Source organism: Dasypus novemcinctus, chromosome 25 (genome assembly GCF_030445035.2).
Source record: "Dasypus novemcinctus isolate mDasNov1 chromosome 25, mDasNov1.1.hap2, whole genome shotgun sequence".
Lineage (NCBI taxonomy): Eukaryota > Metazoa > Chordata > Mammalia > Cingulata > Dasypodidae > Dasypus > Dasypus novemcinctus.
The window spans coordinates 16748511-16761185 of NC_080697.1; the positions used below are offsets into that span (position 1 = coordinate 16748511).

At 39.9% G+C, this 12675-nt stretch overlaps 1 protein-coding gene and 1 non-coding gene across 3 annotated transcripts in view; one reads left to right on the top strand and one right to left on the bottom strand.

Moving 5' to 3' along the window:
* The window catches only part of HADHA (hydroxyacyl-CoA dehydrogenase trifunctional multienzyme complex subunit alpha), a 53800-nt gene that overhangs the window by 11791 nt on the left and 29334 nt on the right, over positions 1–12675 (bottom strand). For both annotated transcript variants that reach the window (XM_023588934.3, XM_004447547.5), the window contains 2 exons: positions 8052–8186; positions 6002–6173 (listed from right to left, as the gene is read on the bottom strand). In XM_023588934.3, coding sequence (XP_023444702.1) covers positions 6002–6173; positions 8052–8186 — 307 coding nt within the window. The remainder of the gene's footprint in view (positions 1–6001; positions 6174–8051; positions 8187–12675) is intronic.
* Positions 1093–1230, top strand: LOC111764296 (small nucleolar RNA SNORA70). The gene has a single exon (XR_002796944.1). It is a non-coding gene; the product is annotated as a small nucleolar RNA SNORA70 (small nucleolar RNA).

Here is a 12675-nt window from a genome sequence, read left to right on the forward strand (position 1 = left end):
GCTCTAGAGCCAGCTGGACTCTACAGACAAGGCACACAACCTCATGAAATCAGCACCCTGTCAGTGGACCTTACCTTTCCCCAATGTAACAGAGACTCATTCTTGGTTTTCCTACACATGATTCTTCTACCTCCTTTATTTGAGCCTATATTTAGCACTAAACTACTTAAATATATGTCTGAGACTTAAATCTTTGGTCTGTTCATATGCTGGTTGAGCTCTTGAATCTCAGAAGAGCTGCAGCCACTATCTCCTCTAGTTCATCAGACTCACTCAGGATAATGAAAAAAATGATGATGGACAACCCCATCCCAAAAAACAAAGTATCTTCAACTGCAAGCAAAACAGTTCCTTCCATCTGTCCCATAAGACTTAAGGCCCTCTCCATCTGAGGCAGAGTGGACATCACCATCCCAAAATCGTCAAGGCTGAGAAATGAACAAACATAAGGGAGGAATGCAACCATGGACGAAGTAAACTTACTAATATTGTCGTAACAGAAGAACATGTAGCACTGACATAAAGATAGTAATTACTAGAAATTCTGAGGGAAGGGGGAGAGAATAATAGGTGGTACATAGGGCATTTTTAGGGTATTGGAATTAATTGTAAACCACAATGTAAACTATAGACCTTAGTTAGTAACAAGGTTTCAATATTTATTCATCAATTTTAACAAATACAGCACACTACTGTATGATGTTATCAATAGAGAAGATGTGGGAGGGGGACGGGGTGGAATATACGGGAATCCCTTATACTTTTGATTTAACATTTCTGTAGTCTAAAACCTCTTTAAAATTAGTTTATTATATATATAGTATATATATATAAAGAGAGAGAGAAGAAAAAAATAAGTAACACTGGAAATGAAAGGGAGGGACATTACTACAGATCCCACAGAAATAAAGGATTATAAAAGGAACCACAAACAAGTATATGTCAACAAATTAGATAACTTAGAGGAAATGGACAAATTCTAGAAACACACAAACTACCTACACTGATTCAAAAAGAACAAGAGCTCAACAGACCAACAATGTTATCAAATATCAGTAATCAAAATATCAGTAATTAAAAACCCTCCAACATCTGCAGCCAATTAAACCGACTGGCCCCCTCTCCTTGTGGGGGCCCGATGTGCAGTGGCTGCAGACAGCAGCCTCTTTGGTAGTGTATGTGCCCTGTTGCCTGTATGGGTTGCCCTAATAAGGGACCTTGGAGACAGTCCTTCCTTGCCTATTGCTGGTCCTGTCTGTGACCTTGTGCCATCCCCAATCTAGGCTCCAGACAGGTATGCAAGGTGCTTTTGGAAAGCTTCAGGGGATGGTGGCCCAGGTCCACATCGGCCAGGTCATCATGTCCATTAGCACCAAGCTTCAGAACAAGGAGCAAGTGACTGAGGCGCTGCTCAGGGCCAAGTTCAAGTTCCCTGCCAGAAAATCCACATCTCCAAGAAGTGGGGCTTCACCAAGTTCAATGCTGATGAATTCGAAGACATGGTGGTTGAGAAACGCCTCATCCCAGATGGCTGTGGGGTGAAATACATCCCCAATCGTGGCCCCTTGGACAAGTGGTGGGCCCTGCACTTGTGAGGGCTTTGACAGCCCTGCCCTCACCCGACCTGTACCCTCCAATAAATGATTTCTTGTCCATCTAAAAAAAAAAAACCGAAACAAAAAACCCTCCAACGAAGAAAAGCCTGGGACCAGATGGCTTCACAGGGGAATTTTACCAAACAACCCAAGGAGAATTAACACCAATACTACTCAAACTCTTTCAAAAATTGAAGAGGCGGGAACACTCCCTAACCCATTCTATGAGGCCAACATCACCCTCATATAAAAACCAGATAAAGATAGCACAAGAAAAACAAAACAAAAATGGCTAAAAAGCACATGAAAAGATGCTCAATATCACAAGCTATAAGGGAAATCCAAATCAAATCCACAATTTCACACCCACTAGAATAGCTACTACCAAAAAAACCCAAACCAAACCAAAACACAAAAACCCAAAAAAACAGAAAACTACAAGTGCTGGAGAGGATATGGAGAAATAGAACACTCACTCACTGCTGGTGGAAATGTAATATGGTGCAGCCACTGTGGAAGACAGTTTGGCTGTTCCTCAGGAAGTTAAATATACAACTACCATGTGACCTGGTAATTCTGCTACTACGTGTATACCCAGAATTGAAAGCAGGGACTCAAACAGGTATTTGCACACTGATGTTCACAGCAGCATTAGTCACAATTGCCAAAAGATGGAAGCAATACAAGTGTCCATCAACTGAGGAATAGATAAACAAAATGTGGTATATGCACACACAATGGAATATTATTCAGCTGTAAAAAGGAATGGAGTAGTGATGCATGCAATAACATGGATGAACTGGAGAACCTTATGCTGGGTGAAATAAGCCAGACAAAAACGACAAATATTGAATGATCTTACTGATATGAACTAATTATAATAAGCAAACTCATAGAGTCAGAATCTAGAATACAGGTTATCAGGGATAGAGAATGTGGACCTGAAGCTTAATTTGTATAAAATTTCTATTTAGGTTGATTATAAAAGTTTGGAAATGGATATTGATGGTAGTAAGTTATTTTGAGTGTAAGTAACAGCATCTCTGATGGTGCCTTGATTTGTATTTCTCCTAGCCTCAAAACTGTGAGCCAATTAACTCCCATTGTTTAAATCAACCCACTGCATGGTATTTGTTTTAGCAATGAGGAAACTAAAACAGATGCTCAACATTATTGGCTGATTGGGAAATGCAAATCAAAATCACAATGAGATACTATCTCACACCCATTAGAATGGCTACTATTAATAAAATGGAAAATCCCAAGTGTTGGAGAGGACGTGGAGAAATAGGAACACTCATTCATTGTTGGTGGGAATGTAACATGGTGCAGACACTGTGGAAGGCAGTTTAGCAGTTCCTCAGAAAGTACAGAATTACCACATGTCCTGGCAACCCCATTTCTAGGTATATATCTCAAGAATTAAAAGCAGGGATTTGAGGGAAGCAGATACGGCTCAAGTAATTGGGTTCCCGTCTACCATATAGGAGGTAGGGTTTGGTGCCCAGGGCCTCCTGGTGAAGGCAAGCTGGCTCATGCAGAGTGCTGGCCTGCACGCAGTACTGGCCTGGGCGGAACACTGTCCCACGCAGGAGTGCTGGCCCACATGAAGAGCTGGCACAGCAAGATGATGCAACAAAAAGAGACACAGAGGAGAGATAATATGAGATGCAGCAGATCAGGGAGCTGAGGTGGCCTAAGACAATGATCACCTCTCTCCCACTCCAGAAGGTCCCAGGATCGGTTCCTGAAGCCACCTAATGAGAATATAAGCAGACACAGAAGAACACACAGCAAATGGACACAGAGAGCAGACAATGGAGGGAGGGGGGTGAAATAAATAAATATATCTTAAAAAAAAAAAAGGAATCATGATCAAAATGATCCTTTTAGAAAAAAAAAGCAGGGACTAGAACAGATATTTGTATATTTGTATTCATAATGGCATTATTCACAATTGCCAAAAGATGGAAGCAACCCAAGTGTTCATCAACTGATGAGCAGATTAACAATGTATAGTATGTACATAAAATGAAATATTCAGTCATAAAAAGGAAGACATTACTGATACATGTGAACAGAGGAACCTTGAAGACGTCATGTTGAGTGAAGTAAGCCAGACATAAAAGTATACTGTATGCTCTCACTGATATGAAATAATTAGAATAAGCAAATTCATAAGAGTCAGATACTAGAATATAGGTTACCAGGGCCAGGGTAGGGGTAGGGAATGGAGATTTAATGCCTAGTTGGTACAGAGTTTCTATTTGGGGTGATCGAAAAATTTTGGTAATGGATGATGGTGATAGTAGCACAACATAGTGGACATAATTAAAAGCAGTCAATTATACATTTATGCATAAAAATGGGAATTTTTAAAGTTGTATGTATGTTACTAGAATAAAAATTCAAAAACAACCACAAAACCATAGGACTGTACAGAGAAACAGGGTACTCCAATGCCAACTGTGAACTACTGTTAATAGTACAATTATTATAATATTCTTTCATCCATTTTAACAAAGGTACCACATTAATGCAGGGTGTTAGAAATAGTGGTGTGTATGGGAACTCTATTTTTCTGTAACCTTACAACTACTTTAAAAAAAAAAAAAGGGTATATGTATATATAATATATATATACACACACATGCACATGAAGGCTTAGTATGAAGAAAATAATTTTAAAATGCCTCAATACTTTTTTATATTGGTTACTTGTTGAAATGATACCTTGGATATTTTGTGTTAAATAATATACATTGCTAAAATTTTTATAAAAATGCATGATTCCCTCATTCTATACAATGTTTTTATTGTTGTAACCATGTCAAAAAGCCTATATTTTTGCATTTTATTAATATACAAAATATTTTTTATTCTTACCACAATTCTCAAAAGTAATCTTGGTTCTTTCAGAAATTCTTTGATTCTAGAAATTAACAAGGACACTATTCCTCCATGTTCATCAAAAGCCTTTTGATTTTTGCAACTCATGTAAGATAAAACATAGAAGAGCTCCTATACAGTGTGTTTTAGACAAACTGTAAAACCAACTATAATTATATCTATAGTGCATGAATAGTATTAACTATTAATATTAGCTTTATCAATCTATAGTACAGTCTCTAATACAGACTGCCTCAGCATTTTGTCCATAATCCCAACTTATTCATGTTTATATTCAGATGCTTGGATGAAAAACATAGAAGGCACCCTTGTTGAATTTGCACCTATCTGGGACAGTAAAAACTTTAACATCAGAGAAAAAAATCAAGGTTCAGGATACATTCAACACTCTAAAAAGCTGAGTGTAAAATAAGACCAATTATAATAGAGAGAAAGGTAAAGTGCTGCATTAAGATTTAAAAAAGAACAGAGGGGAGAAGAGAACAGTGCAGGCACTTGATGGCAAGACCTGCCTGGCAGTAAACTTGTGACGAAGATCACATGATTTCAGTTAGTCAAAAGTGTAACATGAGGTGCCAGTGAGGGGCATTAATAACAATAGGGTGCCTAAAGTCAGTGGCAAAACCCTCTGAGGGGCAGCCCAAAATCTCCAAAGATGCTAGCAACAGTCTCCCGCCTCCTTGTATGCACACGCCTTTCCTCCAGTCCAGAGACGGAGTTTATTTCCCTTGCGCCTGAACCTGGACTGCTTTGTGACTTGCTCTGACCAACAGCATGCACGAAAGGGATGCTGCCAGTTCCAGGCCCAGCCTTACGAAGTCCAGGGGCTTTTGTTTTTGCTCTTTTGGAAGGCAGCAGCCACGCTGTAGAGAAACTCCATCTAGACTCCTGAGTGCCAAGGGCTTCGGGTAGAGGGAGGTCACATGGGGGAGCCCCCTCCATGATGACCCCAGACTGCACTACGTGGAGTAAAGGCCCAACTGTCTCCTCTGAGCTCTGTCCAAACTGCAGAACTGTGAAAAAATAAAGAGCTGTTGTCTTAAGCCACTAAGTGTGGCTAACACTGAGACATGATAAAGGTACTGACGAGGGTAACCACGGCAGCAAGGGATCTAGAAACAATGCCCTGTGAAGAGTGTCAAAGGAATGAGTTTTGTTTAATTCTGTGGGGAAAAAGGGAAGGTCATTTTTAATCCTTGAAGGTCTGTCATGTCAGTCAGATTCAACTTTAAAACTCTCTTGCAAAGAAAGCAAAGGTCAGAAGGAATTTATTGCTAATGGGAGGTTGGACCTCCGAAAGATCTTTCCCCTAAAATGGCCTTGGTACTTCGAGTTGACCTTAATAAATTCAGTGTGCGTGGGCTCAGAAAAACTTACGTTTGGAAATAGCTCTATAAAAAAGAACTACGAATTCCTATAGTTTCTTTAAAACCACTCTGTCTCAGTGCCCTTCACTCACTGCACCAGGATTCAGGCTGAGCAGGCCCCTTACTTACCACTTCGACTTCCTTTAGCACTCTGTGCTTGAGGCTAAGGTCCTCAAACACAGCTTCAATCACCATGTCTGCCTTTTCAAAACCCTGGTAATCGAGCTGCCCAGTCAAGTTGCTGAAAATGGAGTCCCTTTCAAATGATGTTAGAGCTTTCTTCTTCACTTTATCATTCAATCTAGGAAAAATAAAAAACACACTCCTATTCAGATGGGAAGAAAAGGAAACTAACATTTATTATTGAGTATCCATGGGCCAGATGATGTGCTATGAGAAAGTAACTCCATTTTAAGAATTTATTTATTTATTTAAATTTCTTTATTATATTACTTCATTTTGAGGGAGCTGAGTTGCTCAAAAGGGCTCAGATGGACTCGTGATCAAGTAGCTATTTAGGGAGGGTACTGGGTTTCAAAGTCAGGTAGACCCCAAAGTCCATATGCTTTCCACTACAAGATGCTTCTATATGCGTAACTTATACAAACTGCATCAACTCATAAAACGGTTGAATTTGCCAAGCGGAGTAAATAACATGAATACCAGAATGGCATACTGTAAGGGCAGCTCTAGTAATTCTCTTTCTACAATAGGGGTAATGGACAATGGGTGTCCTTGACCACATGATTTAAAGCCTGCTTACATTCTGTGATGTAATTTTTTAGAGATAGAGACCAAGCATTATTTCTGACATTCTCTATCCACTTCCCACACAGCACCTAGTAGCACACAGTACTGATTACATAAAAATATTAACTTTAGGTTTCCTCTTTTCTGTAGGGAGCTAAGGATTCCTGCTACTCGGACATGTTGATTATTTTTTATTGCTGAGGAAAACAGGCTCTCTTAGGTTTCATGCTGATCACACATTCAGAAAGAATGACCTAGAGATTTCCCCCAAATGAAGAATGATACTAAACCCCTAATTTCCTTAACTGAAAGAAAAAGGCAACAAGGTTAAGTTCAAAGAAACATTCAATTAAGGTTTTAAAAGGAAAGGTTCAACTCACTTGGTTTCAGATGACTCTAGTAGCAGTCAGCAAGCCAGATGCTTGTCAGGGGAAAACATTTTAAATTATCTAATGAAACTGTTTCCAAGACAGGATATATGTCTCGAGTCAGCAGTATGGTGTGGGGTATCTGAAGAGTATGATGTTTTTGAGGTGAAAAAGGGAAACGTGGCCCAGTTGTACCCAAAGGAGGTCAAAGGGAAGAGGCTATCTTAGAGCAGCAATTTCTCATGGTGGTGACTGTGAAAAGCTACCTGGTGACCCCTAGATGCTAGTCTCAGGGCAATGCTATTATTTAGCAGCCAGCTTGTCCGTTATATTTGAGGAAAGAACTGTGCTGAAACCAATTCCCACCATGGCCAAGCTGCTGCTCCAACTGTCCCCACTGTAAAATAGGCAGTGTGTGTGTGTGTGTATGTGTTTGGGGGTGGGGGGTTGGGAGGGAGGGAGTGAGGAAGGAGAATGCTCTTCACCCTTTAATTCAGAGGCAAGATGGAAACATTGTCTGTAAAATCTCAGACTCTGTGGAACCAAACCAGTTAACTACTTGTCTACAGTAAGGCCAGTCAAGGAATCAAGGTTCCAGAGTTCTGGCCCCAGCTCCAAATTCATGCAGTCACTTCACAAATACCTCCGGTGGTAATCTCTTAGTCTTCTCAAGGGACATACAGAGTTATACTGTTTGAGCATTCTAAAACAATAAAGCAACTAATTGGAAACTGTACCAAAATTCACAAACTTGAGAAAGTCATCTGATACCAAAGTGTAAGGTAAATGGCATTTAAAAATATCTAACAGATAAAGTTTTCCCTTCCACACTCAAAGACTATAAAGACTTCATAGATGTTATGGTCTATAACATGTGTAACAAGTGAAGTGAAAGAAGGAATTAGAGTTTCTAAAAAACAAACAAACAAACAAAAAAAAAACAACCCGAAACTTGGCTTAACTATAGTATGGTTCAGGAAAAAGGAGCCTGTGAGGGAGAAAAACAAACAAAAACAATCTAACCCCTGGCAAAGAAGAGACAAGGCCGGGAGCAGGCTTACCCTTTGTACACTTGTTGCTGTCCTCTGCCTAGCCCGGCAACTGTAGCATCTTTAAGTATAGTCTTTAGCCCTTTATCCACGGAGACTTGGGCAATGCCGGCTCCCATCAGCCCTGCACCAAGAATAGCTAGATGCCTGAAAGGAAAGGATGAAATGACTTTTGGTAAACAACTCTCACTCATTTCAGGAAAAGTAGGAACATTTTCCAAGTTCTCATCCAAAAAAACAACTAAGGCAAGCATGATAAGGTGTTTCAAAATAATCTTTACTTGCACACTTTAATGAATGATTTATTTTAACAGTTAAATGCAAAAATCCATTTGGGCTAAAAGAATTGGTCTACCCAAGAAGACAAAATTATACTACTCTTCAGTCATGTCTGGAGATCACCGAAAACAAACTCATTTATGCTTCAGTCAATGTGACTATTTGTTTCCATACTAAATCCAACTTCCAGTAATATGCCCAAAGACTAACCTCTCCTTTACCAACTACTTTTAGTCATTCTACCATTTTCTAGTCATCTTTGATTTCTACTGAAATATGCTCTTTTCTTCTCTCTGTCCTCTCAGTTACCAATCTAAACTCTACCTTTACCACCTCTCACCTCCATCAGTTCAAAAATCTCCTCGATGGTCTTTGCTTCCAGACTTTAACCCTCCCTCAAACACCCCATACACACACATTCCAGTCTTTTTCACCCCTGAACTCCTCTTGACCTTGTCAGGACTACTTGGTTTACCCCTTTAGTATTCCCTAGGGGCTTTATGTGCATTACTTAATTAAATCCAAAGCTTTCTGAGGGCCACTCAAAGAGAACCACATTCTAATTTCATGTTCTGGGAGCATTTTCCAAATGCTTTAAAATAATACAAACGTTTATGTGGTGACAACAGTGCAAGGTGTTGGTGGTAGGGCAATGTATGGGAGCCCTGCATGATGATATGCAAGTTTGTTTTGTTAGTTCGCAACTTTTACTATATACTTATTGTTTATGTACATTTATATATGAAAGATATACTTTAATAACTTTTATTTTTAAAATGTATATGTTGAGTGTTAAATAGAAGACTGAAAAAAATGGGGTGAAGAAACATAAAGAACTGAAAAAAGATTGATACATTTACCACATCAAAATAAAAAATTTCTATTTTACAAATGATGCCACAAAATTAACCATAAAATGGGAAGAAATTTGCAACATACATGGCAGACAAAGGACTGACTACAGGGGAACTATGAAGAGCAAACATATGAATTTAAAAAGACAAACAACAACCCAATAAAATGGGCAAGGGATATAAAGCAATTCACAACAGAGGAAAATGAATTGCCAGTAAAGATGCTCAACTTTCCTAATATTCTGGAAAACACAAATTAAAACAAAACAGTTTCTCCCCAATGGATTGGCAAAATTTTAAGTTTCAGTCAGCTGTATAAAATTGGTTCTCTCATTCATGGCTGATGGAAGTATACTCTGCCCTACTTCAGAAGACAAATTTACTAAAACCAAAAATCACTCTCTGACATAGGAATCCTACCTCTCAGTATCTACTGTAGAGAAACGTGCGTATGTACAAGAATACATGCTTTGAGGAGTGGTCTTGTTCAGTGTTCCTAATGAAAAGTTGGCAGCAGTTACCAATCCATTAGTTGGGCAATAGTTTAATATAGTAGTTAAAAGGAATGAATTAACTGATATAAACCTGAGCTGTACCACTACTAAAAAGAGCAAGTGACAGATTCTTACAATACCTTTTATATTAAAACATTTAAACCATAAGCACATAATAGTATCATTAAATATGTAACCTCATTTATAATAGCTTTTTTGAAGGAGAAAAGGGATGTATCATTTGTATAAAATGTAATTTTAAAACAGAGAAAACAGGTAAGGAAGGAGAATTATCAGTAAAGGAGAGAGAGAAGGGGCCTAGAGAGATGGAAGCAAGTGAGCAAGCAGAAGGAGGATGCCCTGTCTTCAATGTTCTTCATTAAATTTTGGTTCAACCTATTTTTTTTTTAAAACAAAATTTTTATTTGTTATTTGCTATTTGTCCCAGTATCACTCACAGCTAGGTTTCTCAACCTCTTTCAGAGGTACATGGAAGAATGGGTAAGTCGTCCCCTAACCTATCAGCTCTTCTTTTTTTTTTTTTTAAATATTACATTAAAAAAATATGAGGTCCCATTCAACCCCCCCACCCCCCACTCCCCCCATAGCAACACTCTCTCCCATCATCATGACACATCCGTTGCACCTGGTAAGTACATCTCTGAGCATCACTGCACCCCATAGTCAATGGTCCACATCATAGCCCACACTCTCCCACGTTCCATCCAGTGGGCCCTGGGGGGATCTACAATGTCCCGTTATTGACCATGAAGCACCATCCAGGACAACTCCACATCCCGAAAACGCCTCCCCATCTCATCTCTTCCTCCCATTCCCCGCACCCAGCAGCCACCATGGCCACCCTTCCCACACCCATGCCACATTTTCTCTGTGGACATTGGATTGGTTGTGTCCATTGCACATCTATGTCAAGTGGGGGCATCTGCTCTTCTTGAACACCATTAAAAGCGAATTAGTCCATTCTTCACCTAGTCAATGTTTTTAAACATACACATCCAATCATGTCACTGCTCTGCTTAAAATCCAATGTACATTTACACAGAGAAGGATATCCAAATTTCTTCCCCTGACCTATAAGGCCTCATATGACCTGATCCCCTTCCTTCCCCTGCTCTCCAGCTCCTCTCCTGCTGTTCCAGCCTTGGGTCCCTAGGCTTCCTTTACGCTGGCTTCCTTTCTATCCCTCACTTCAGCCTATTCTTACACCTTATATTTTATCCTTCATTTCTAAGATGATGTTACCTTATTATTCAGTTCCTTTCCCAAGTTAGGTCAACTCTGTTTTTGTTTTTTGTTTTTTTATGATTTATTTATTTCTCCCCCCACACCCCCCATCCCCCCTGTTGTCTGCTCCCTGTGTTCATTCGTTATGTGTTCTTTTGTATCTGCGTGAATTCTCATTAGGCGGCTCCAGGAACCAATCCTGGGACCTTCTGGAGTGGAGAGAGGCGATTACTCTCTTGGACCACCTCAACTCCCTGTTCTGCTACATCTTCTTATTTTCTCTCTCCTGTGTCTCTTGTTGTGTCATCTTGCTGCACCAGCTCTCCACATTGGCTGGCACTTCTGTGCAGGGCGGCATTTCCGTGCTGGGTGGCATTCCTAGAGGGTGGCACTCCTGCGCAGGGTGGCATTCCTGCATGGGCCGGCACTCTGTGTAGGCCAGCTCACCACATGGGCCAGCTTGCCCTCACCAGGAGGCCCTGGGCATCGAACCCTGGATTTCCTATATGGTAGATGAGAGCCCAGTTGGTTGAGCCACATCCGTTTCCCTCAACTCTTACTTTCTATCACCTCGTTTTTCTGTCCATTTGGTTCTGAATTAAAATTTTTTCCCTTAGAGGTATTTTTTTTCTTTATCTACAGATGATATTTAATTTTCCATCTGTTTAAGGATATTTAAGTTTGGGGGTGTTCCATTACAGTTTCCTTCTGCATTGTGGTTTTTGTTTTTTTGTGTTTTTTTTGGAGGGGGGAGAAGTTTCATAAGCTTAAGTATTTTGATTCTCATTTCCTTTTTTCTACTTCTATTAGCTGCACATGGCTGGTGCCTGCCTGTCTTTTTTTGTGTAGTTGGTACATATCCTCACCTGGAACAACAGCAAGGGTTGCTGGCTGATAAGAATAAGAATCTGGAGTGGCTAAGGAGAGTTCGTTTAAGAGGACCCTCTTCTGTTGTAAAGCACAGTTTCTTTAACTGACAGCATTATTTTTGTATGTGGAGAAGTGGGGGATAGAGAGGTGGGCAGGAGTAGGACTTGGTTGTCTTATGGGTTGTGGTTCTGCAGAATTCTACAGAACCTCTTAATTGCTTTCTCTCTCTTGCTTCCTTTATTCCCTGTCACAACAAAGTTTCCCTTTTACACTATTACCATTTAGCAGCATTCTCTGCCTTCTATTTATGCTGCATAAATAGAATGGGTGTTTTCCTTGTTAATCTGATTTTTGCAGAATGGGTGAAGAAATATAGATTTAAGTGGTCACCATTAATTTACTACAATGTGGAAGTAATTTATGCCAATCAATGAATGCAAGGTACTGACCATGTATCCATCTTATCTTCTACTTTGGACTTTAGTCTCACAATGATTCAGCTAAAAGAGGGTTTCTCGACCTCAGCACTACAGCCATTTGGGGCAGGAAAATTCTTTGCTCTGAGGACTGTGCTTTGGATTCTAGCATGCGCAGCAGCTTCTCTGGCCTCTCTATTCACTAGGTGCCAACAGCATCTCCCCCTCTCTAGCTGTGACAACGAAATATGTCTCCGGACGTTGCCAAATGTGCCTTGGGGGTGGGGTGGAAGTGGGGGACAGAATCTCCTAGGTTGAGAACTACTGAGCTAGAAGGTAGGTTTAGGGGCATTATTAAACTTAAGCTGCAATAGAGCCATTTAGGCAGTTGGCTGAAGAGAACAGACATGAGACAGACAAGTAAAATCTCAAAGGCTTATTAGGTTATAAGCTAAAAGAAGGATAAGACTTTAACAAT